This window comes from Xenopus laevis, chromosome 1S, assembly GCF_017654675.1.
Source record: "Xenopus laevis strain J_2021 chromosome 1S, Xenopus_laevis_v10.1, whole genome shotgun sequence".
NCBI classification, from domain to species: domain Eukaryota; kingdom Metazoa; phylum Chordata; class Amphibia; order Anura; family Pipidae; genus Xenopus; species Xenopus laevis.
In genome coordinates, this window is record NC_054372.1 from 198,286,185 (window position 1) to 198,314,134 (window position 27,950).

General features: G+C 40.8%; 2 protein-coding genes across 2 annotated transcripts in view; one reads left to right on the top strand and one right to left on the bottom strand.

Moving 5' to 3' along the window:
* LOC108707353 (protein hinderin) overlaps window positions 1-15,580 on the bottom strand; it is a 95,233-nt gene extending 79,653 nt beyond the window's left edge. The window contains exons 1-5 of the mRNA XM_041580674.1: window positions 15,278-15,580; window positions 14,511-14,546; window positions 12,760-12,893; window positions 9,943-10,040; window positions 6,053-6,168 (exon numbers count right to left, since the gene is read on the bottom strand). Of these exons, the coding sequence (XP_041436608.1) occupies window positions 6,053-6,168; window positions 9,943-10,040; window positions 12,760-12,893; window positions 14,511-14,546; window positions 15,278-15,326 (433 nt within the window). The 5' untranslated portion in view covers window positions 15,327-15,580. The remainder of the gene's footprint in view (window positions 1-6,052; window positions 6,169-9,942; window positions 10,041-12,759; window positions 12,894-14,510; window positions 14,547-15,277) is intronic.
* Window positions 15,581-15,897: 317 nt separating this feature from the next.
* On the top strand, window positions 15,898-27,652 carry LOC121399198 (tubulin polyglutamylase complex subunit 2-like; the record flags this gene model as incomplete). The annotated part of the gene is made up of 5 exons (XM_041579259.1): window positions 15,898-15,943; window positions 21,317-21,405; window positions 23,389-23,476; window positions 27,490-27,515; window positions 27,620-27,652. Coding segments are annotated over 5 exons (282 nt in total), but the record flags the coding sequence as incomplete, so codon positions are not given.
* Window positions 27,653-27,950: the final 298 nt, after the last annotated feature.

Genomic DNA, 27,950 nt, shown 5'->3' on the forward strand with positions numbered 1-27,950 from the left:
TAGATATACAGGTTCCTCCTCTTTGGGAATGTGTCTGAGTTAGAGGGTTAAATTGAGATGTATCTACATAGTGGCTGTGTAGGTAATTATTAAGGGTAATTGGATGATGATGTCACTATTGAAACACTACACTGATTGGTGTGAGAATTTTTAAATGTGTGTTACTCACTTGGATACACTATCCTGATGACGACCCATTGAGGGTTGAAACGCGTAGATGTGAGCGGTGAATAAACCTTTTTATACACTGATGAAATCTGCTGTGAGTGCTTTCAAATTTGGGCTTATGTGAATTATGGTTAGCACCCAGCTGTGATACGTTATTTGGTGAGTGCCGTTATATGTGGAATTATATATATATATATATATATATATATATATATATATATATATATATATATATATATATATATATATATATATATATATATATATATATATATATATATATATATATATATATATATATATATATAAATAATTTTTTTTTTTTTTTTTTTTTCCTGATAGTTTGGCTCATAATCACCTTGATTAGCTATATATACATATAAAAATATAAATATATATATTTGTGTTCCTAATTGCGACATAGGTGCTACATAAAGACAAGCAAAGAAACCAAACCCGATACAATTTGGGGCTGATCCAAGTTCTTTTCTGCGTGGGGGGCACTGAAGCTCAGGAAGGGTAACAAGGAATTCTCATGGCACTCAGTCTGTATAACGTCTCCGAGGAAAAGCTGCGTGTGCCGGAGGAAGAAACTCATCACACAATTAAAAGTGTCTGCAATCTGGAGAACAAGCCAATATGTCTACTCACTTCTCTCAATGCTCCCAATGTTCATGTGACAAATGAGCAGTTATGGAGGATCATGAGCATGTTCAGCAGATACAGACAATGTATTAGCAGCTGCTGAGCTGTTCCGAGGAGAATGGAGTATCCCATGGGCCAAATTGTATGGCACCTAATGAAACTCTCCTAACATATTGCTTTCCTTCCCATCTCACTGTCTCATCTAAATGACAGGCAGGAACATCTGGAAGTGGAGCAGATTATGTGCCGGAGCAGATAAGCAGTCTAATAGAGCGCTAGCACTCTCACATACCTCTCCCCATTGGCTGTCTCTGCAACATGGCAACGAGCACAAGCGCAAAATACAACATATTCTCCAACTGCTTGCGCTCCAGATAGAGAGAACGCTCTTAAAGGGACAGTTCATCCGTAAATTAGTCTTGAGTACTATATTCTGAGAAACTTTGCAACTGTTGTTCATTATTTCAAGTTTATGAATAACATGGCTCTCCTGTGTGGAATGTAAACAGGAATCTGGGTCCAAGATCTTAAATTACCTGCTTTATGGCAGCTGAGATTCTAGCTATCTGTATAACAGAACATTCTGTCCCAGTGGCTGCACAGATCCTATCTGATCCCCATTGTAAGCAGCAGTCCTGTCCTGCTTTATGGCAGCTGAGATTCTAGCTATCTGTATAACAGAACATTCTGTCCCAGTGGCTGCACAGATCCTATCTGATCCCCATTGTAAGCAGCAGTCCTGTCCTGCTTTATGGCAGCTGAGATTCTAGCTATCTGTATAACAGAACATTCTGTCCCAGTGGCTGCACAGATCCTATCTGATCCCCATTGTAAGCAGCAGTCCTGCCCTGCTTTATGGCAGCTGAGATTCTAGCTATCTGTATAACAGAACATTCTGTCCCAGTGGCTGCACAGATCCTATCTGATCCCCATTGTAAGCAGCAGTCCTGTCCTGCTTTATGGCAGCTGAGATTCTAGCTATCTGTATAACAGAACATTCTGTCCTAGTGGCTGCACAGATCCTATCTGATCCCCATTGTAAGCAGCAGTCCTGTCCTGCTTTATGGCAGCTGAGATTCTAGCTATCTGTATAACAGAACATTCTGTCCCAGTGGCTGCACAGATCCTATCTGATCCCCATTGTAAGCAGCAGTCCTGTCCTGCTTTATGGCAGCTGAGATTCTAGCTATCTGTATAACAGAACATTCTGTCCCAGTGGCTGCACAGATCCTATCTGATCCCCATTGTAAGCAGCAGTCCTGTCCTGCTTTATGGCAGCTGAGATTCTAGCTATCTGTATAACAGAACATTCTGTCCCAGTGGCTGCACAGATCCTATCTGATCCCCATTGTAAGAAGCAGTCCTGCCCTGCTTTATGGCAGCTGAAATTCTAGCTATCTGTATAACCCAAGCTTTACACTACTACAGGATTTAGAAGCCTTAATAGAATTAATGGAGAAATATTCTTATATTTTATAATTCTTATCAAAGCAAACACTCCTATAGCAGTTTAAACTTTTAAGTAAGAGCTGCCTGGCATTATTTAGAAGAGCAAACATCTGAAACACAATATTTAAACGGGGGGGAATAACAGTAACCAGTTAAATCTATAATGGGCTAAAAGCCGGTGGCCAGGACATTGAGCATTTGCATCAGTAGTACAGGCAGCTGCAGGCTATGTTATTAACATGATAAAAAGCTTCTTTTGAAGCCAAAAGTCTCCCATCTCAATTATATGGACAACCAGGGAAGGAAAAATAAAAAAAGTTAAAACCCAAAAGTTCCAAAACATATTAGAAAAAAAAAAAGCAGAAAATGATTGTGCACTCGCTACACAGTGGGACCAGCGCAAATCATTAAAGTTGCATTCTGGGCTGCGAACTTCAAAGAAGCCCAATCCCTTTTGAAGCCTCGCTCGGAGCCACTTGCAATGGGAGGTTGTGTGTGCGGAGTCGGAACTCACAAGCCACTTGTTAAATCTGCCGACCATAAAGCTTTGCTACGTGGGGGGGAGCCAAGAAGAACTCACACAGAATATATGATTGCAGGTCACCCAATAAACAATGCTCCCGAATTCCCCCGCCGACTCCAGCGAAACAGTGTGCGTCCAGGGCTCCTCAGATGGTTACAGGCTGCAGCCATGAAAGGAGCAGCGGGGCTTTAAATTTCACGTTTTCTTGCCTTTTATAGAAGAAAGGGAGATCTTTAAGGAGCCGTTTGCCTGTTCTGACTGCCTGTTTCTTCTCATTGAGCGGCTATGGAGGCCGGCAGGACTCTCAGCGCAAAGCGCCCGTGGCAAGATGGTTCCGGTGGATTCGGAGACGAATTTAATCATTGGGGGGGAGACAATTTTTCTATAGTTATGGGCTTAACTTGTCTTTTGGCTCTCCAGCTGATATTAAAGGGTAACTTACTGGAAATGTAATATAAGCTTCATCATACTCAAGTAAGAAGTTTCTTATTTCAGTATGATGAAGCTTATATTAAAGTTTGATTTTCACAAAAGTTTCCCTTTAATTACAACTCCCAGCAGCTCTAAAAACAGGAAAAGTCTGCTGGGAGTTGGATTTAAATAGTTGTAGTAAGTAGTTCAATGGTTGGCAATAAACCAACAGAGCAGTCCCTCTCTCATTACTACAGGACGAGCACAGGGGTGAGGGTGGTTTGTCTCGGCTGTTGGATCTGTGCCATGTGGTGCCATGTAAAGAAATCATAAAGAAATAAGGGCCATAGATGAAGCCAAAAAAATACACAGCGACTGCAATATGGGCTTTGTATGTGACGGTCATAGAATCAACAGATTCTCTGCACTGAAAAAGCTGCTGTGTAGCCATGGGGGCAGCCATTCAAGCACAGGATACACAGTAGATAACAGATAAGTACTACTATAGTTTATATAAACAAGCTGCTGTGTAGCCATGGGGGCAGCCATTCAAGCACAGGATACACAGTAGATAACAGATAAGTACTACTATAGTTTATATAAACAAGCTGCTGTGTAGCCATGGGGGCAGCCATTCAAGCACAGGATACACAGTAGATAACAGATAAGTACTACTATAGTTTATATAAACAAGCTGCTGTGTAGCCATGGGGGCAGCCATTCAAGCACAGGATACACAGTAGATAACAGATAAGTACTACTATAGTTTATATAAACAAGCTGCTGTGTAGCCATGGGGGCAGCCATTCAAGCACAGGATACACAGTAGATAACAGATAAGTACTACTATAGTTTATATAAACAAGCTGCTGTGTAGCAATGGGGGCAGCCATTCTGTGTATCCAGACATAGGGAATGTGGTTAAAGCTGGGACTCCTTTATTCTAATGTGGGGGCAAGGGGGGAGCATAGTGAGGCGCCGGCTTCTGTCCTGCTGATGAGACTCAGATTAGCATAAAATGTAATAATGTTAAATAAGTGGAAGAGAAATAGAAGAGTGAGCCGGGGACTCAATCCCAGAGTCTGAGAGCAGCTTCAGCAATACAAACCAACCCATTATGTCCAATAATTATATGAAAATATGAAGAGTTCAGCATGTTTCCGGGCCCCGACGACGGCTAATGGGATGCGTGCTTATGTAAATAACTACCATTAAGGCTAATGCAGAGGGAAAAAAAAAAACCTGTTGCCCTCAATTATCTCCATATCATAAAAAAACGCAAACTTTGACGGACAATGAAGAAATATGCACATTTTTCAACGGAAAAAAAAACTGTCATTAAAATATTTGTGTGCAGCTAATACAGACCTGGTAAGAACCTGCGGCCACTAGGACAGAATGATCTGTTATACAGATAGCTAGAATCTCAGCTGCCATAAAGCAGGACAGGACTGCTGCTTACAATGGGGATCAGATAGGATCTGTGCAGCCACTGGGACAGAATGTTCTGTTATACAGATAGCTAGAATCTCAGCTGCCATAAAGCAGGACAGGACTGCTGCTTACAATGGGGATCAGATAGGATCTGTGCAGCCACTGGGACAGAATGTTCTGTTATACAGATAGCTAGAATCTCAGCTGCCATAAAGCAGGACAGGACTGCTGCTTACAATGGGGATCAGATAGGATCTGTGCAGCCACTGGGACAGAATGTTCTGTTATACAAATAACTAGAATCTCAGCCATAAAGCAGGGCACTGATCACATCAATATTTCAAGAGGGGACTTTCATATTAAATGCACAACGACCATTCATGTGTCCAATGAGATCCTCTTACAGTCTAATGAAACCCACAGACACCATTCAGAGCAGCCAATTCCCACTAACACTGTCAATACATCACATTTCTATTCCCAGCCCTTCTGCTTAATGTGTTCACTCATGCAAGGAAATCCCATTACACAAATTTTTTTTTTTTTTTTAAAGAAATACTTTTAGCTTTCAGTCTACAAACCCAGTTCTAATGTTATATAGAAATTGCCTTATCCCCACATAAAATTGCATAATTATCTCCATAACTAGGATGGGAAAGACTAAAATGAATATATTGTTATATAATACACAAAAGCGTTGTATTTCCTGTAAATGATATCCTTATAAATGTATAGAAGTGGTAATTTTTGTCACATGACTAACTACAACTTGTGTATTATAATACATAAAGTACCCCTTGTTGTAAAATATAAGGATATTAGAAGTTACCTCGAAGTTCTATGTATCATAAGTTGGCCTCGCATGCTTCTGCTACATTGTTTCAGGAGTCAGAACCTGAATACATTTTCAGCGACAGTAGTTACAAATGGCAGCCCAAACAACTCTCTCTAGCCCTGGCTAAATGATCAGGTAGAAAACAGGAGTCTACCAATAGGACACCAGGAGCACTGCTCCCCCTTATCACACCCAGAGCAAGAAGCAGAGGAAAGTTTTGAATTTAGAGAGCGCTGGCAGGAGAATTTGATGAAACGATGGCTGTATCAAGCCCCAGGACCACACACTTCCCTTATGGAACCAGTTACTGTTTAAGAGGCAAAAATGGGAAATTCAAATTTACAAATGTTGATTTTGTAGGAGAAAGTGTCCCGGGAACAGCTGGATGGCAGTTTCAAGCTGAAAGCAGCCCATGCTGATAAGTCATTGCTCTGATTGTCTCCGAAACACATGCAGATTTATTCTCCCACATAAATTAGTATTATTATTTCTCTCTGCTTCACCGTGTCACATAACTCCCTAAACAGAGAGAGGAGGAGCTGCCGAGGGGATCAACACAAATATGGGGGGTTAAAATAAAAGGATATCTTCCCTTTCAGTCCCAATGAGATTGTTCTGCTCCTCCAGCTGCCGGATCTTCTTCTCAAATGACTCCTGCTCCATTTTTAGCCGCTCCTCTGTCACCTCTTTCTCCTCACTGACTCTGTAACCAGAGGGGAAACTGTGTCAATGCAGAGTTTAAATAGACACATTATTGTCTATTATTATTAATAGCCCCACTGCTGATTCACCCTGATATAGTTCCAAGGCACAAATAAGCACTCGCCCCAAATCTCCCCCTAACTGACCTTCACGCTCGGCCCCCTTAGCTCATAACAAGGTCACAGATATATAGAAACATTGGGGTGTCACCCTGCTATAGTTCCAGGGGTACCCAGGGTACAAATAAACACTCACCCCAAATCTCCCCCTAACTGACCTTCAGACTGGGCCCTCTTAGCTCATAACAAGGTTACAGATATATAGAAACATTGGGGTGTCACCCTGCTATAGTTCCAGGGGTACCCAGGGTACAAATAAGCAATCACCCTAAATCTCCCCGTAACTGTCCTTCAGACTGGGCCCCATTAGCTCATAACAAGGTTACACATATATAGAAACATTGGGGTAACAGTCACCCTGCTATAGTTCCAGGGGTACCCAGGGTACAAATAAACACTCGCCCCAAATCTCCCCCTAACTGACCTTCAGACTGGGCCCTCTTAGCTCATAACAAGGTTACAGATATATAGAAACATTGGGGTGTCACCCTGCTATAGTTCCAGGGGTACCCAGGGTACAAATAAGCACTCACCCCAAATCTCTCCCTAACTGACCTTCAGACTGGGCCCCCTTAGCTCATAACAAGGTTACAGATATATAGAAACATTGGGGTGTCACACTGCTATAGTTCCAGGGGTACCCAGGGTACAAATAAGCACTCACCCCAAATCTCCCCCTAACTGACCTTCAGACTGGGCCCCCTTAGCTCATAACAAAGTTACAGATATATAGAAACATTGGGGTGTCACCCTGCTATAGTTCCAGGGGTACCCAGGGCACATCACTCACCCCAAATCTCCCCCTATCTGAACTTCAGGCTGATAATTAACATTTTCTGCAAAGGTTTCTATAAAAAGAACATTTCAGCAGTAACCCAAGTGATGCTGATAAACAAAACAACTGCATTGTCAGCTTAAAGGAATTCTGTCATGGTTTTTATGATATAGTTTCTATCTCTAAATGACACTGTTTACACTGCAAATAATTCACTGTACAATATAAAATGTCATTCCTGAACCAGCAAGTGTATTTAGTTGTAATATTGGTGTGTAGGTGCATCTGAGGCCATTTTGCCTGGTCATGTGATTTCAGAAAGAGCCAGCACTTTAGGAGAGAAATGCTTTCTGGCAGGCTGCTACTCAATGTAACTAAATGTGTCTCAGTGGGACCTGGATTTTACTATTGAGTGTTGTTCTTAGATCTACCAGGCAGCTGTTATCTTGTGTTAGGGAGCTGCTATCTGGTTACCTTCCCATTGTTCTGTTGTTAGGCTGCTGGGGCAGTGAAATCACTCCAACTTGCAGTACAGCAGTAAAGAGTGACTGAAGTTTATCAGAGCTCACGTCACATGACTAGGGGCAGCTGGGAAACTGACGATATGTCTAGCCCCATGTCAGATTTCAAAATTAAATATAAAAAAACCTGTTTGCTCTTTTGAGAAACTGATTTCAGTAACTATTAACTGATGTGTTTTGAAAAAAAAACATTTTTTCCCCATGACAGTATCCCTTTAAGGGAAGGAGACATTATGGCCACCTGAACAGGAGCAGCGTGGGCTGCAAATACCCAGTCCAGAGGGGGTTATGGAGGGGTCGCAGGTATGCAGGTGTTCTATCCTTGGGCTAGAGGGCATTTCAGAGCATCAGCCAAAATATTTCCTAATTGCCAACAGACTCGTTGCCAATTTCAGTTTATTGACTATGGAGGTTTGAGCTCAAGCCCTTCTCTATAGGACAAGAGGCCATTCCAATTACAAAGAGGTGCCTATTAACCGTTTCTATTCTGAGGAGGCGGTGAGGTACAGCTTTGATCGCTTCTCAGGTGCTTCCGGGGGTTAATGTCTGGGTCTGGTTTCAGTGGAGCTCGTGGAATTGCTTCTAACACCTGGTGAGCGCAGAAGGGCATCTGAATGCTAAATGCTTTAACAAAGCAATGAGTTTTTATGAAGTTAGCACATCACTTAATGGGGCATTTTATGGCTACATAAATATTAAGCATAGATAAAAAGCGTAAAAGCGTAGGGGGTGGGCCAGATGCACAATCTATTGGGCTTTAGATGCTCAGCCGAATAACCTCGACTAATGGGATCATTGTATCCAATAGGAGCTCAATAACTCAGGACTGTATTACCCACACGGATCCATCAAGCTTCTACCTCTCACCACCTGTTCTGGCAATGCCATTGTGGCCTGTTAATATATATGGCAACCACAGGGCAAGTGATCTTAAAGCACTGACAGCCCAATATTGGGGCTCTGATGTGTTATTTCACATAGTCACCCAAATCTAGGTCATCCTTATAATTGCTTAAAGGGATACTGTCATGGGGAAAAAAAATTTTTTTCAAAATTAATCAGTTAATAGTGCTGCTCCAGCAGAATTCTGCACTGAAATCCATTTCTCAAAAGAGCAAACAGATTTTTTTATATTCAATTTTAACATCTGACATGGGGCTAGACATTTTGTCAATTTCCCAGCTGCCCCCAGTCATGTGACTTGTGCCTGCACTTTAGGAGAGAAATGCTTTCAGGCTGGCTGCTGTTTTTCCTTCTCAATGTAACTGAATATGTCTCAGTGGGACCTGGATTTTACTATTGAGTGCTGTACTTAGATCTACCAGGCAGCTGTTATCTTGTGTTAGGGAGCTGCTATCTGGTTACCTTCCCATTGTTCTTTTGTTTGGCTGCTGGGGGGAAAAGGGAGGGGGGGCGATATCACTCCAACTTGCAGTACAGCAGTAAAGAGTGATTGAAGTTTATTAGAGCACAAGTCACATGACTTGGGGCAGCTGGGAAATTGACAGTATGTCTAGCCCCGTGTCAGATTTTAAAATTGAATATAAAAAAAATCTGTTTGCTCTTTTGGGAAATGGATTTCAGTGCAGAATTCTGCTGGAGCAGCACTATTAACTGATTCATTTTGAAAAAAAAATTTTTTCCCATGACAGTATCCCTTTAAGTCTAAACAATCTTTATTTTCTAGTGCTGGGCACCAACAGAGAGAGAAATAAGGGTAAATCTGCAGCCTTATGCTGCTGTCAGATCACTATACCTTCACTATACCTTAAAGGATAAGTAAACTTTTTAAAAAAAAAAAAATTATGTAAAACGGATGAGGGGGCTATTCTAAGCACTTTTGTAATTTACATTCATTATTTATTTTGTTTTTATTCCAAGATATTAAGGGATACATGTAATGTTAATATGAATTAATTTTGTTACAACAGCGCCACCTGCTGGTCATTTTCGCACCAGTCTGACCAACAAGTAGTCAAGGAAGTTGTCAGGAAAAAGAAAGAGGCTGATATTCTTCTGCTTAGGACAGGGCATGCCAGTACATTAATTATGGAAGGGAAAAATCCAGAAGCAATTGAGTAAGGTAGATGTAATACCTGCAGTTAACACAGCAGGGTGGATAATGACAGAGTGGCTATGAGAAGGAATATAAAGGTTTAGCATTCTGAAATCAGAAACACAATCCTGAATGACATCTGTTAGTTTGCAACATATTACCCTGGATTTTCTCTGTTTAAATCAGGAACAAGAGAGTGTAATCTTTATCAAGATGATATATTCTGCCTGGCTAATCCCTGTACAATCTCCCTGAGCTGAAGTACATGAGAGACAGCGAGAGTTTATGTGCAGAATGGACTCACCGTGCAAGTTCTTGGATTAGATTTGCAATTCGCCTTTTGTCTTCCGGACACAAATCCTTCAAAGAGGCGCTCTTTATCCCCCCATCGTCCGGAGATACCTGCAGAGAAATGATTACTAGGACTGGCTGCTTGCTCAACACTGAAGCAACACTGCCTTTATAGAGATTGGCCTTGTTTATGTAGTAGCGGCATAATTACACTTATACTAGTACTGCAGAGAGCAATGTCCTAGACTAGTGCCACACCAGGTGGATTCTTTTTTGTTGTACCATAGACTTTAATAGAATTCATCATCCCCATGTAGCTCCAAAAAAAAAAAAAAAGCTCAAATGTGCATTTCTAGCCTAAAATTAATTTGCACAAGTGGTGGGAAATGGTCTTCACGTTATATAGGGTGACACAATCAGTTTTTGGGGAATTTCTTCGGCACATAATCCTCCTAATGTGACAGGACAATCAGCCTATGTCTATTAGAAGAAATATGTTCCCCTTGTATAAGATTGTGCTAAAACGTATTTAATACCTTATACCTTATTACTGCCTGGTAACCAATCAGTGGAAAGCAAGAGAGCTGAAAACCAGGAAGTAGTGTTCTGGCTATTATGTTACACATCCAGTCACTCCAGCCCTTATACATTACATTTTTGCCTAACTAAATATATTCGTAACATTTTTTATATTTGCACAGCCTATTTATCCAGTTTTTATTTTTATACTGAAAAATTCCTTTAAAGGAGAAGGAAACGTCCCAAATAAGGCATGATTCACATTACGATCACTTATTGGATACCCCAGACGAGGCTCCTGTGCACTGAATATGGCACTGTCCTTGGGGTACTTCTGTCAGAACACTACATCACTATCTCCTTTCATGGCTTCGATCTTCGCCGCAGCCACGGGATGGGTAGACATGTGCAGGAGAGTGAATGAAATTTCGACTTTTTACACTACTGAGCATGCACAGCCAGACTGGAACACAGAGAAGATGGAAGAAACCGAATAATACAGCAGCAATGAGCTCCTACAGAAGTACCCCAGGATGGGCCAGTATTTAGCACAGGAGCAGCGGACAGGGGTATCAGTTAAAGGAGAAGGAAACCTAGTCGGCGCAAAAACCCTCCCCCCTGACCTACCCGTCCCGCTGGGCAAATGCCCCTAACTTGTTACTTACCCTTCTGCGCAGGTCCAGTCTACGGAGTTCACCGACGCCATCTTCTTCCACGCATGTGCAGTAGGAGCATTTCGCCGGTACGATCTACTGCACATGTGCCAAAAGTCACGAAGTGAAATCGGAAAACTTAGTGACTTTTGGTGCATGCACAGTAGATCAGTACCGGCGAAATGCTCCTACTGCGCATGCGCCAAAACGCCGGTCAAAGCAGGAAGAAGATCGCGTGGAAGAAGATGGTGCCTGTGAACTCCGTGGACTGGACCTGCGCAGAAGGGTAAGTAACAAGTTAGGGGCATTTGCCCAGCGGGACAGGTAGGCCAGGGGGGAGGAGGGAGGGTGGGGAGGGTTTTTGCACAGACTGGGTTTCCTTCTCCTTTAAGCAATTATTAATCACTTGCCAGACCCCACTGGTTATAACTTTACGTCTCCTTGGAATTTTTATTTTCTGTGTTAGGCTTTTATCTGATTAGTAAATTACTTTATTACAGATACCATAAATCAGTGTAACTCCTGTATGGAAAAAAAAAAACTGTACATTATCACAGTGGCTAAAAGTATGTTTCATTTTTAGGAGGGACAGAGTGGTGGATGCATCAGGCCAGAGTGAGAAGCTTCCATAATCAGGACCCTAGAACACCGCTGAGATACTACACCCACCCTATGGCTGATATTTCCATTTTCAACAACTGCACCTAGCTGCTCAATTGCTTCAATAAAGCCCAAGCTCTGGCCTAGCTCTTGCTATTGGTACAGATTTTAATAACATAGGGAGCCAAGAATGATCAATATGCTGCAAAAAAAAAAAAAAAAAAAAAAAAAAAAATAGATTAAACTGGGGGTGTGCTTTAAATTATATATATTCCATGCATCCATCCTCCGTGTCCTCGATAAGCTGACTGGGAGATCGGTATTTCTGATTGGTAGTAGGAGCAGTTTGCCGGTTTGCAACAACTGTGCATGCGCGGAATTACGTGGAAAGTGCCGATCTCCCAGTCAGCTTACTGAGGACGCGGAAGATGGATGCATGGAACCCCGCTGGAACAATCTGCGCCAAGGGGTAAGTATGGAGTATGGGGCATTTCCCCAGGGGGTAGTTAGCCTGGGGGAGGAGGGTCTACCTGGGGTGGGGGGGTACAGGTGTTTTTGCAAAAGGGTTTCCTTCTCCTTTAAATGGCTGCCCCTGTGGCTACAAAGCAGCCTAATCATAAACTATAGTAGTCTTTCTAAAGAAAACACACGATGCAGGGCAACAGTGCATTATATTTTAATTGCTTTAAAACACTTTTGTATTTTGGTATTACTGTTCCTTTAAGTATAAGCAATATGGCATTTCCCACCACATGAGTGACATAGCAAGTCTTTCCCTGTGCCACAGTAAACTAGACGCATAGCATTAAATGCAGGTGCCATACTGGTCATATGCACAGTAGGGGGATAAAACAAATCTGCCCTGAATCATTTGTAATGCCATGTGACTTTTACCTTTACCAAAAATGTATTGCCTGCTACACACGGAAAAATATTAAATCTTTTATTGTGAGCACTCTAAAGCAAACTGAGCCCACAGATTGTATTTTAATTCCGTTCTGAAAAGAGACAGACGAGGCTAACTGTAAATTGTACCCATTAAATGAAAGAAACGTTACCTGATGCTCTTGATGGTTCTGTAAAAAATCTATTTTCGCGGCAGGATGAGGCTTTTGGGCATCAGTTTTTCTACCTTCGGATTTGGAGGTCTTAGATTTAGGGGCAGATCTCATGTTGTCTTCTGAGTGCAGTCCTACAAGTTGTGTGCAACAACAATAGAGTCGATATCAGTTCATTTAGGGATATATACATATATATGAGAAAGGTCCCAAGAGGGACCGAAACATTGGAATGCAACAGAAATAAAAAAACTGATATTTTTAATATATGGGAGTGCTGGTTCTTCACAGAATACAAATACATATATTTTAACCGCGCACCCCAGCTGGAGAAGCCATACCAGAGTGCATTGGAGTGCGGATACTCATTGGAACGTGAGATATATATATATATATATCTTTGAATTATTAGGCTGTATCTGTGCTATAACACCAGAGGTGCTGGGTGTGTAGTAGTTGACCCCAGAGAGATACCATATTCAAATTCCATATGCTAAAGCCTCTTATTTTGGGGGTTTCAAGGGTTTGTTCACCTTTGAATTAACTTTTAGTATGATGTAGAGAGTGATATTCTGAGACAATTTGCAATTGGTTTAGATGTTTTATTATTATTTGTAGTTTTTGAGTTATTTAGCAGTTCTCCAGTTGCTAGGGTCCCAATTCCCCTAGCAACCATGCATTGATTTGAATAAGGGACTGGAATAAAAATAGAAGAAGCCTGAATAGAAAGACGATTAATAAAAAGTAGCAATAACAATACATCTGTAGCCTTACAGAGTATTTTTTTATATGGGGTCAGTGACCCCTATTTGAAAGCTGGAAAAAGTCAGGAGGCAAACAATTCAAAATCTAGGAATGCACCGAATACTTTGCGAAAGATTCAGCTGAATACCAAACGAAATCCTAATTTGCATATGCAAATTAGGGGTGGGAAGGGGAAAACATTTTTTACTTCCTTTACTTCCTTGTTTCATGACAAAAATGCACTTGATTTCCCTCCCGCCCCTAATTTGCATATGCAAATTAGGATTCAGATTCAGTTTGGTCGGGCAGAATGATTCGGCCGAATCCTGCTGGAAAAGGCAGAATGCTGGCCAGATCCCGAACTGAATCCTGGATTCGGTGTATCCCTATTAAAATCTATACAAGATACATAATGAAGACCAGTTGAAAAGTTGCTTCGAATTGGCCATTCTAAAACATAATAAAAGTTAAATTAAAGGTGAACCACCCCTTTAAGGCAGGGCTGTGTGTATAGCATAATGATACCTTCTGTTTTCAGGCTTTACACTTCAATGTATACAGACAAAAGTCTATTTATGGGGAAGAATCACACCAACTTGAACTGGCAAATGCCTTTATCACATTTTATTGCACAAGTTTAAGTACAAGTTTTTGGGGACCAAACCCTTCTTAGGTGTAATAACCGAGCATAGTATTGAAGGGGCTGGTCCCTGAAAACTTGTGCTTAAACTTGTACAATAAAATGTGATAAAGGCATTTGCCAGTACAAGCTGGTGTGATTGTTCCCCATACATAGCCTGGATGATACATTTGGCCTGGAAGCGGTCTGGGAAGTGAACGCAACCTCTAGAGGCTCCTACACAACAATCATCTGCAGGACCTGCACCTTGGGAAATGTCACCACTGCTATTGAACACACATGTAGTAGCCCAATAACAACTCAGTACAATACACGTGATTTCTTGCTGAATAGTATTCTCATATAGTAGCCAGTTTGTAGCGCTTACCTGGGACGTACACAACCTGCTGCTCTTCATCACAACCTGTGCGCGACGTTAAGGAGAATGAAATGTCACCAGCTCAGTGGCAGCCATAGAACAAGCAGGTGCCAACGAGATCAAATGGCAGGACAAGCGACACAACAGGAAGGGGAATGATACAAAAGCCACAGTCGTACAAACAACAGTCACACAAACAACAGTCGCACAAAGAAAGGTCTGTGCTTGGTTACATCTGTGTCACATAATTACTACTAAACATACGTGTGTTACTGGCATTTCAATTATTCCATTGAGAGACAAACACAGGCACAACCATTGCCCTGTGTTTGGTTTGTGTCAGAACGTTTTCTTAACATTTTTGACAAAGACACACACAGCCTCGGAGACAGACACACACACAGCCTCTGAGACACAAACACAACCTCTGAGACAGACACAGCCTCTGAGACAGACACACACACAGCCTCGGAGACAGACACAAACACAGCCTCGGAGACAGACACAAACACAGGCTCTGAGACAGACACAAACACAACCTCTGAGACAGACACACACACAGCCTCAGAGACAGACACACACACAGCCTCGGAGACAGACACACACACAGCCTTTGAGACAGACACACACACAGGCTCTGAGACAGACACACACACACACACACACACACACACACACACACACACACACACACACACACACAAACACACACAAACTTTCTGCTCTCTCTGTCTGTGCAGTCGGCTCAGGTCCCACTGTTCTCGCATAAAGGATACCGTCTTGACTCCAATAACCGGCGATTCCGAACCCAGCAACACCCGCCATCTTCAAACAACCGCCGCAGTCAGCAGCCACAGCAACCACAGTTCATCTCCGCCCTTTCCACTCTCATTGGCTCCAAGTGTCCCCGCTCGCCTGTCCTATTGGTTCGAAATGTCTTCGCCGAGGGAAGGGGAGGTCTTGGCGTTGTTGCAGGATATACATATTTGCAAAGCACTACGGGTTATGTAGTTCTTAACAGGCAGATGCCTGCTGGGAAGTAAAGGAAGAGAAAACTACGTTTCCCGGCATGCAAAGCGGAGGGTGCGTGATCTTTTCTGTGATTGGTGTAGCGGCTGTCTACTGAGGAAGGACCTTTCCCGGCATGCAGCGCGGGTTGTGTATCCTGGTTACGGAGGTGGATGAAGTAGAGGCTGTTATTGTGAGGGGAGGTTATTGGGAAGTACTGGGAGGGGCAGAAACACAAATATCAGGCCAGGGACCACTGCACCTCTAAGGCTCCTCTGAGAGAGGGAATGGAGATTCTAAACAACCCACATATTATAATTTTATCTCTCAGGGACTTTCAGCACAAGTTGTACTACAACTCCCAGCATCCCACAGGAGACAGCTGTGACTGGAAATCTCCACATATAATTACCGTCTTCAAATGGGGCTTTCTCTCCTAACAACACTGGCCCCAAGTAACACACATCTTTTTACAGGGATTTCTATACAATACGAGTTAGTGGCACATTCTTTTTTTCTACTGGAATTAGAAGTAATGGAGGAGGATTTGGGGGATAACAAGTAAGGGGCTCCAGGGGTAGGATTTATGGGGATAACAGGGGGTTCCCAGAGGAGGAGAAAGGGATTCTGGGATGAGAAGTGTGGGGTGGGGGCAGTAAGGGGCTTCCCAGGAGAGGCACATTATTAGGCACATTATTAGGCACTGGGATTAGACGTAAGGGGCTCCTGTGTGAGTATTTGGGGGATAACAGTAAGGGGGTTCCCAGAGGAGGAGAAAGGGATTCTGGGATGAGAAGTTGGGGGGAGTAGCAGTAAGGGGCGTCCCAGGAGAAGAGGACTCATTTGGAGGAAAGGGAGTTCAGATTGGGATTTGGGAAGAAGAGACTCTGGGAGAAACAGTCATAACACCACAATGTCATTGTTTCATTTCATTCTTCCATTTGCATCAGACGCTGGGGGGCAGATTTATCAAGGGTCGACGTGAATTCGAGGGAATTTTTCGAAGTAAAAAAATTTGAAGTAATTTTTTGGATACTTCGACCATCAAATAGGATACTACGGCTTCGACTTCTAATTCGATCCAAAGTAAAATAGTTTGAGTATTGGACCATTCAATAATCGAAGTACTGTCTCTTTAAAAAAAACTTCGATTTCAATACTTCGCCAAATTAAACCTGCCGAAGTGCTGTGTTAGCCTATGGGGACCTTCTAGGAAGTTGAAGTAAAATCGTTCGTTCGATCGATCGCTGAAATCCTTCGAATCGTTCTAATCGTTCGAATACCTAGTATCCATGCACTCTCCCACATTACTAATAAACTATAAGCTTCAGTACGTAGGTAATCTCTCACATTACCAATAGACTATAAGTTCTTGTGCCCAGGCACTTGTCCACATTACTAATAGACCATAACATCCAGTACCCAGGTACTCTCCCACATAACTAAAAGACTATAAGTTCTAGTACCCAGGCACTTGCCCACATTACTAAGAGACTATAAGTTCTAATATCTAGGCAGTTGCTCACATTAATAATATAATATCAGTTCTAGCATCTAGGTACTCTCCCACATTACTAAGAGAATATAAGCTCTAGTACCCAGGCACTTGCCCACATTACTAACAGACTATAAGCTCTAATATCTAAGCACTTGCCCATATTAATAATAGAATATCAGTTCTAGTACCCAGGTACTCTCCCACATTACTAAGAGACTATAAGCTCTAGTACCCAGGCACTTGCCCACATTACTAACAGACTATAAGCTCTAATATCTAAGCACTTGCCCATATTAATAATAGAATATCAGTTCTAGTACCCAGGTACTCTCCCACATTACTAAGAGACTATAAATTCTAGTACCTAGGCACTTGCTCACATTACTAAGAGACTATAAGCTCTAGTAACCAGGTACTTGCCAACATTACTAATAGATTATACGTTCTAATATCTAGGCACTTGCCCACATTACTAATATAATATCAGTTCTAGTACCTATGTACTCTCCCAGATTACTAAAAGACTATAAGCTCTAGTAACCAGGCACTTGGCCACATTATTAATAAATACTGAAGGCATTTGGCCACATTACTAATAGACTATAAATTCTAATATCTAGGCACTTGCCCACATTAATAATAGAATATCAGTTCTAGTACCTAGGTACTCTCCCACATTACTAAGAGACTATAATCTCTAGTACCCAGGCATTTTCCCACATTACTAATAGACTATAAGCTTCAATACGTAGGTAATCTCTCACATTACCAATAGACTATAAATTCTTGTGCCCAGGCACTTGTCCACATTACTAATAGACCATAAAATCCAGTACCCAGGTACTCTCCCACATAACTAAAAGACTATAAGTTCTAGTACCCAGGCACTTGCCCACATTACTAAGAGACTATAAGTTCTAATATCTAGGCAGTTGCTCACATTAATAATATAATATCAGTTCTAGCATCTAGGTACTCTCCCACATTACTAAGAGAATATAAGCTCTAGTACCCAGGCACTTGCCCACATTACTAACAGACTATAAGCTCTAATATCTAAGCACTTGCCCATATTAATAATAGAATATCAGTTCTAGTACCCAGGTACTCTCCCACATTACTAAGAGACTATAAGCTCTAGTACCCAGGCACTTGCCCACATTACTAACAGACTATAAGCTCTAATATCTAAGCACTTGCCCATATTAATAATAGAATATCAGTTCTAGTACCCAGGTACTCTCCCACATTACTAAGAGACTATAAATTCTAGTACCTAGGCACTTGCTCACATTACTAAGAGACTATAAGCTCTAGTAACCAGGTACTTGCCAACATTACTAATAGATTATACGTTCTAATATCTAGGCACTTGCCCACATTACTAATATAATATCAGTTCTAGTACCTATGTACTCTCCCAGATTACTAAAAGACTATAAGCTCTAGTAACCAGGCACTTGGCCACATTATTAATAAATACTGAAGGCATTTGGCCACATTACTAATAGACTATAAATTCTAATATCTAGGCACTTGCCCACATTAATAATAGAATATCAGTTCTAGTACCTAGGTACTCTCCCACATTACTAAGAGACTATAATCTCTAGTACCCAGGCATTTTCCCACATTACTAATAGACTATAAGCTTCAATACGTAGGTAATCTCTCACATTACCAATAGACTATAAATTCTTGTGCCCAGGCACTTGTCCACATTACTAATAGACCATAAAATCCAGTACCCAGGTACTCTCCCACATAACTAAAAGACTATAAGTTCTAGTACCCAGGCACTTGCCCACATTACTAAGAGACTATAAGTTCTAATATCTAGGCAGTTGCTCACATTAATAATATAATATCAGTTCTAGTACCTAGGTACTCTCCCACATTACTAAGAGACTATAAGCTCTAGTACCCAGGCACTTGCCCACATTACTAATAGTCTATAAGCTCTAATATCTAAGCACTTGCCCATATTAATAATAGAATATCAGTTCTAGTACCCAGGTACTCTCCCACATTACTAAGAGACTATAAATTCTTGTACCCAGACACTTGCTCACATTACTAAGAGACTATAATAAGCTCTAGTAACCAGGTACTTGCCCACATTACTAATAGATTATACGTTCTAATATCTAGGCACTTGCCCACATTACTAATAGATTATACGTTCTAATATCTAGGCACTTGCCCACATTACTAATATAATATCAGTTCTAGTACCTAGGTACTCTCCCAGATTACTAAGAGACTATAAACTCTAGTAACCAGGCACTTGGCCACATTATTAATAAATACTGAAGGCATTTGCCCACATTACTAATAGACTATAAATTCTAATATCTAGGCACTTGCCCACATTAATAATATAATATCAGTTCTAGTACTTAGGTACTCTCCCACATTACTAAGAGACTATAATCTCTAGTACCCAGGCATTTGTCCACATTACTAATAGACTATAAGTTCTAGTTCCTAGGCACTCTTCCAAAATAATTAATAGTGCAGTTACTCTTACACATTACTAATGGACAAAATACACTAGTGCCCATGCACTCTCCCTGTTTACAAATTAACAGTAGTCTCCAGTACCAGGTACTCTCTCATATTACTAATAGACTATAAGCTATAGTGCAGTCACAGTCACTCTTGCACGTTACTAATAGACTATATACTTTAATAAGTATACTATATATAGTTTAATAAAGCATGTGTACATTATATATTTACTTTATATATAATATAGTGAATAAAGTACCCCCTCTTTTAAAATATAAGGATATTATAAGTTACCGAGGAGTTTCATGACCATATAAAAGTACGAGGCCAAAGGCTGAGTGTTTTTATACAGGTCATGGAACTCCGAGGTAACTTCTAATATCCTCATATTTTGCAACTGGGGGTACTTTATTTATTATAATACACATGTTTTAGGGAGTCATGTGACAGAAATGACATCAGAACTCACCGTTTATAACTGATGACATCAGAACTCACCGTTTATAAGGATATAATTTACAGGATATTCATTGCTTTTGTGTATTATAAAGTATATAAACTTGAAACTTCAATACCCATGTGCTCTCCCACATTACTAATAAATTATAAGCTCCATTACAGTCCCTCTCTCACATTACTAATAGACTATGTGAGATCTAGTACCCAGGTAGTATTCCACACTAATCCAATACTAATCTAAGCTTAAGTATCCAGCCTCTCACTCACAGTAATAATAGAATGTAAGATCCAGTAACAGTAACCAGGCACTCGTCCACATTACTAATAGACTTTAGGCTCTGATATCCAGACATCTTCCCACATTACTAATAGACAATAAGTTCCAGTAACAGTACACAGGTACTCTCCACAATGCTGATAGAGTATATGTATTAGTAGTAACAGACTGGGTTCAGTACCCTTTTGGCAGCGCAATGGATTCTTTGTTTAGCAGAGACCAGTAGCAGGGTAGGAATTGAGCAGTATTAGGACAATATCTGCTTTTGAAGACTGCAGTGGGAGATTTTTCCATCCTAATAAAACCTTAATAAATGTCATATCTCTGCCTCTTCACCAGCTATAAATGTCATCTCACAGGCAGCAGGGAATGGGCAGGATAAACTGGGGATTATGCAATAAAGGTTATTTATATATTGCTGCCCAAATGTATGTGTAGCACATAAAGGCACTTTCAGCTTTTATTGTAATTTATCTCTCTGAATGGAGGGAGATTTGATACCTACAACTAAAGCATTGGTTTGTACAAAAGAGCACTTCACTCACACAATTCCCACACATCTCCCAATTTTGGCTTCAAAATCGAATCCAGCAACCAAATCCACAGGGACTTGGTGTTGTGCATGGGGACATTATTGTGCTCAAACAGTGCCTTCCATAAATAAATGGTTCCACAAAATAGAAAGCATTGAAATGTCTGGAATGTCGATGGATTCATGTAGCCTTAAGGTTTGATTGAAACCAGGGGCCTAAACCCAAACCATGGAAACCGCCCCAGCCCATTATTCCTCCTCCACTAAACTTTACTATTGGCATTATGCATTTATATATAAGTGTGTTTAGCTGGTGTCCTATCCTGTGTTTTTATGATTATTAAATAGACCATATCTATAATTTAACCAGTCTCCATTCTGGAACCAGATGCTGCTGACCTGGTTTTGACTTATATTAGAATTGAGTAACAGTTTGAACTTTATGGCCCTTTACTTTCAATACAGAATTTCTCTGTACCTATTTAGCCTGATAATTAACATCATGACCCCATTTCTTACCTTCTACTTAATCCTCATAGAATCTTCCCCTGGAATCTCTGAGGTGAAGTTTGATGAGAGGACCCCTGCCAAGCACCATCTGATTGTCTCCTGGGAACAGGTATACTTGATTCATATTCATCTTATTTGCTAATCCTACCTGCCGCTAATATGGCCACAAGTGGGGCCCAGTAATGTATGTGTATTGAGTTCTTATTGGCATTGCCAGCTGAGCCAATGGTCAGGTCAGAAGAGCAAATTTACTTAAAGGAGAACTAAAGCCTAACTAAAGAAGTAGCTAGAAATGTTGAACATTATGTTTTGGGCTGCTGTACCAGCCCAAGGCAACCACAGCCCTTTAGCAGTAAAGATTTGTGTCTCTAAAGATGCCCCAGTAGCTCCCCATCTTCTTTTCTGCTGATTCACTGCACATGCTCCGTGCTGCTGTCACTTACTGAGCTTAGGGACCCAGGTGGGAGTCCTGTCTTGTCTTGTTAGTTCTGTGTATGATTTGTTCTCTTGTATTAAAGGAGAACTGAATCTCATCAAAGAATTAGGGTAGAAATGCTGTACATTAAGTTTTGGGCTTCTGTACAAACTCAAGGTCCCACAGGCTTTAGCAGGAAAGTTCTGTACCAGTGAAGATGCCCCAGTAGCTCCCCATCTTCTTTTCTGCTGATTCACTGATTCACATGCTCTGTGCTGCTGTCACTTACTGAGCTTAGGGACCCACTCACAATATACAGTACACATAGAATAGAAATGTCACAATATAAGGCTGATTAGTAATTAATAAACATAATTACTACATGGCAGCACAGAAACCAGTGCAATTAGCATCAGAATTTAATAATCAGCAAACCTGTAGCATCAGCTTATATTACAGCCAGGGAAGCTCATTTTCTGCTGGATAATTAGTGACGAGCCCTAAGCTTAGCTTCTCAACAGCCAATCAGAGCCCACTGAGCATGTGAGTGTCACAGACACTTTCCAAGATGGTGACCCCCTGTGACAAGTTTGAAGTCCTGGGTCATTGCTGCTATTGACAAGCTCAAACTTTAGCCTCATGCAATAAATTCAGTATGTAAAATATGGTATTTTTAGCCATATTAATTTTAGGGTTTAGTTCTCCTTTAAAGGAACAGTAACACCAAAATCAACAGTACATTATATTGTCATTGCTTTAAAACACTTTGATTTTTGGTTTTACTGTTCCTTTAAACGTAGATAAGTACTCAAGTTTACCACTAGATGGCGTATCACTCGGTGTATAGGGTAGAGCACGCCACTGCTGAGACACAGGGAAAAGTTGCCTCATAGGCAAATACAGTTGGTATATCCATAAACAAAATATTGTTGTTACTGGGGCTGCTGCCACCCAGAACCCAGATGCCATTTTAAACTGCTGACTTAAAAGGGGCAGAATAAGCAGCCCCCAAACAGCACAACAATTAAAATCAGTTGAAAAGTTACCTTGAGTGTATAAATTTATAATATAGTAAAAATATTTCCCCTTTTAAATCACAACCAGCCTGCAATTCAATGACACCCAGACAAGCCGTGTTTACATTTATGACATCATGAAAATATTAGGATTTATTTATACTTTCCCTAGTTTGCCATAAAGCAATGCCTATCTTGTGTTATCCAGTCCTTGATGCTGATAATGCCTAATAATTGGTGTCACTAATTAAGGTCAAACAATGATAGACATTGTAAACCTCCATTAAGCAATGAGCACTTTCTTCTGCTGGAACAAACCGTTTCCATGCTACTAACAGGGCCAATTAAATACCCTTTTATCTTGCAAAATAAATTATTTTATTTTCTGTTAACAGAGGCAAGTGGGTTATGGTTTTGTTTTTACCATTACTGTCTCTTGCATGACAGGGGCAAACATATGCTCTTTATAATAATACAGAATCTTCTGATTGCTGTCTGTATCTTAAACTCCCTGTATAACAAAGGGAGCCTTTGTCTCTGATTTACAGATTAGGAGGAGTTTGATATTGAAGTTTTTAACTAATAGGGAGAATGTGTATTGGGAACTTGTAGAATATAGATCTTTATTGCCCATTTTAAAAGCTGTAATATATGTTTGCAGAGGAACTCTTGCATGCTGCCTGATGATCTGAAGAATTTTTATCTGATGACAGATGGATTCCACATGTCCTGGAGTGTCAAGCTGGTGGGTGAGTTTAAAGGGATAGTGTCATGGAAAAACATGTTTTTTCCTAAACACATCAGTTAATAGTGCTGCTCCAGCAGAATTCTGCACTGAAATCCATTTCTCAAAAGAGCAAACAGATTTTTTTATATTCAATTTTGAAATCTGACATGGGGCTAGACATTTCGTCAGTTTCCCAGCTGCCCCAGTCATGTGACTTGTGCCTGGATGGAATTACTTTCTGTCGGGCTGTTATTTCTGTTATTTATTACTGAATGTGTCTCAGTGGGACTTGGCTTTTAATATTTAGTACTGTTCTTAGATCTACCAGGGAGCTGTTATCTTGTGTTAGGGAGCTGCTACCTTGTTACCTTCCCATTGTTCTGTTGTTTGGCTGCTGGGGGGGGGGGAGGGAGGGGATGATATCACTCCAACTTGCAGTACAGCAGTAAAGAAATGAGAAATGGATTTCAGTGCAGAATTCTGCTGGAACAGCACTATTAACTGATGTGTTTTGGAAAAAACATGTTTTCCATGACAGCATCCCTTTAAGGCAGTGAACCCCAACCAGTGGCTCATGAGCAACATGTTCCTCACCAATCACTTGGATGTTGCTCCCAGTGGCCTCAAAGCAGGTGCTTATATTTGAAGTTTTGTTTGCATAAAAAACAAGTGTACTGCCAAACAGAGCCTCCTGTAGCTATCAGTCCATATAGGGGCTACCAAATAACCAATCACAGCCCTTATTTGGCACCCAAAGGACTTTTTTCTTACGTGTGTTGCTCCCCAACTGATTTTACATTTAATTTGGCTCATGGGTAAAAAAAAAGGCTGGGGACCCCTGGTTTAAAGGAGAAGGAAAGGCTAAAAGTAAGTAAGGTTTATCAGAAAGGTCTATATAAATACACCAGTAACCCCTCAAAGTAATGCTGCTCTGAGTCCTCTGTCAAAAGAAACAGCACATTTCTTTCCTTCTATTGTGTACTCATGGGCTTCTGTATCAGACTTACTGTTTTCAGCTTAAACCTCCAGGGCTAGGGCTTGAGCATGCTCAGTTTGCTCCTTTCTCCAACTCCCTCCTCCCCTCCCTGCTGTAATCTGAGCTCAGAGCTATGAGTGAGCAGGGAGAGACTCGGCAGGAAGTGATGTCATCCCATACTAATATGGCAGCTGCTATCCTAAACAAACAGAGCACTTCTAGAGCTGTTTACTCAAGTATGGTAAATAATTCTGCAGAATAGTGTTATAGCTTGCACTATCGTGGCTAATCTATTGGCAATAAACTGCTTTGGTAGCTTTCCTTCTCCTTTAAGGAAATAAAATAAATACAATTTCTATTGATGGTGATGCAGGGTCACTGTTTCAGTGTTACACCTTAGCAGGGGGTTCACTCTGTACTGCAGTTTCACTCTAGCGTGAGTCTCCCTTGTTGTCATGATGGATTTATCATTTCCCATAATCCTTCTGTTCATGTATTAGTGCCTTCTAAAAAGCTGTCAGGATTCATGCTGTATACACACTGTCTTTGGTCTGCATCATTTGTTTATAGCACTGGTATTAACATTCCTCATATTCTCTTCAGAAAGACTGTAATATTAAATTAGAGTGGATATTCTGTACTAAACACAATTCAGCAGGAACAGCCCCCTAAGTTTGCTCATAGTCTGTACAGAGAGATCCCATAAAACTATGGCAGCATAGGTATTCCCCTGTACTAAGCACAATTCAGCAGGAACAGTGCCTAAATTTGCTCATAGTCTGTACAGAGAGATCCCATAAAACTATGGCAGCATAGGTATTCCCTGTACTAAGCACAATTCAGCAGGAACAGTCCCCTAAGTTTGCTCATAGTCTGTACAGAGAGATCCCATAAAACTATGGCAGCATAGGTATTCCCTCTACTAAGCACAATTCAGCAGGAACAGTCCCTAAGTTTGTTCATAGTCTGTACAGAGAGATCCCATAAAACTATGGCAGCATAGGTATTCCCTGTACTAAGCACAATTCAGCAGGAACAGCCCCTAAGTTTGCTCATAGTCTGTACAGAGAGATCCCATAAAACTATGGCAGCATAGGTATTCCCCTGTACTAAGCACAATTCAGCAGGAACAGTCCCTAAGTTTGCTCATAGTCTGTACAGAGAGATCCCATAAAACTATGGCAGCATAGGTATTCCCCTGTACTAAGCACAATTCAGCAGGAACAGACCACTAAGTTTGCTCATAGTCTGTACAGAGAGATCCCATACAACTATGGCAGCATAGGTATTCCCTGTACTAAGCACAATTCAGCAGGAACAGACCACTAAGTTTGCTCATAGTCTGTACAGAGAGATCCCATAAAACTATGGCAGCATAGGTATTCCCTGTACTAAGCACAATTCAGCAGGAACAGTCCCCTAAGTTTGCTCATAGTCTGTACAGAGAGATCCCATACAACTATGGCAGCATAGGTATTCCCCTGTACTAAGCACAATTCAGCAGGAACAGCCCCTAAGTTTGCTCATAGTCTGTACAGAGAGATCCCATAAAACTATGGCAGCATAGGTATCCCCTGTACTAAGCACAATTCAGCAGGAACAGCCCCTAGGTTTGCTCATAGTTTGTACAAAGAGATCCCATAAAACTATGGCAGCATAGGTATCCCCTGTACTAAGCACAATTCAGCAGGAACAGCCCCTAGGTTTGCTCATAGTTTGTACAAAGAGATCCCATAAAACTATGGCAGCATAGGTATTCCCCTGTACTAAACACAATTCAGCAGGATAATATTATGATACAGTGGCCCTTTAAATCTACTCTGATTATACAAAGTTTTCCTTTAAGGCCATTATTGCTTTACCTCTGCCTGAATGTTTTTCCGTTGTGTGATGTTATAGAATAATCTGTAAATACATCACTTACAGGGTTATTATGCTTGTACATACAGCAAGGTCTGTGAGCAATAAAAGACCTGGATTAGTCTGTGTGCTTCTTATCACTTGAGATTGTGCTGAAAGCCTCTCATTTTCTGTGTTAATATGTTACTAAGATGTTCATATACACACACACCTTATTAACCCTTTATGTCAATGCTTCAGGGACCTCTACTAAAGAACTGTGATGAGGCCATTTGGGTGGAAATTGCTTAGGAAGGCCAATCTGTTGCTGAACAACCTCCTGTGATACTGCTCATATTTATTTAACCCTGTTCTTCAGAATTACTTTGCTCTTAGTAACATAGTCGTCGTGGTTGAAAAGCAAAGCAATTATGACATTAAAGGGATTCTGTCATGATTTTTATGGTATTGTTTTTATTTCTAAATTTAATGGTGTAGTTTTTATTTCTAAATGACACTGTTTACACTGCAAATAATTCACTGTACAATATAAAATGTCATTCCTGAACCAGCAAGTGTATTTAGTTGTAATATTGGTGTGTAGGTGCAGCTCAGCTCATTTTGCCTGGTCATGTGATTTCAGAAAGAGCCAGCACTTTAGGATGGAACTGCTTTCTGGCAGGCTGTTGTTTCTCCTACTCAATATAACCAAATGTGTCTCAGTGGGACCTGGATTTTACTATTGAGTGTTGTTCTTAGATCTACCAGGCAGCTGTTATCTTGTGTTAGGGAGCTGCTATCTGGTTACCTTCCCATTGTTCTTTTGTTAGGCTGCTGGGGGGGGTGATATCACTCCCAACTTGCAGTACAGCAGTAAAGAGTGACTGAAGTTTATCAGAGCACAAGTCACATGACTAGAGGCAGCTGGGAAGCTGACAATATGTCTAGCCCAGTGTCAGATTTCACAATTCAATATAGAAAAATCTGTTTGCTCTTTTGAGAAATGGATTTTAGTGCAGGAATCTGCTGGAGCAGCACTATTAACTGATGTGGACATGTTTTTCCATGCCCGTATCCCTTTAATCTGTCTTTATCAGTGGTTTAATGTAGAAAACCACTCCTAATTTGTTACAGAATAGAATATTTCTGTATGATCCTTTATCACTCCGAGCCTGAATACTGTCCCTATGATCTAAGAACAGCTCTCCCTATGTTTGCAGACAGCACTGTTCAAGTGAGATCTATGGTAATTAAAGGGGTTGTTCACCTTAGAGATAACTTTTAGTATGATGTAGAGAGTGATATTCTGAGATAATTGGCAATTTGTTTTCATTTTTAATGTATTGAAAGAGGCTGATGTGCTTCTGCTTAGGAAAGATGTGAGAAAGGTTTCTAATTTTATTCCTAAGCAGAAGAACATCAGCCTCTTTCTTTCTCCTGACAACTTCCTTGACTACTTGCTGGTCAGACTGGTGGGAAACTGACCAGCAGGTGGCGCTGTTGTAACAAAATTCATTCATATTAACAGTACATGTATCCCTTAATATCTTGGAATAAAAACAAAATAAATAATGAATGTAAATGACAAAAGTGCTTAGAATAGCCCCCTCATCAGTTTTACATTCACTTGTTTTAAAGGTTTATTTATCCTATAAGGGGCAGACTGATTAGAATTGACCAT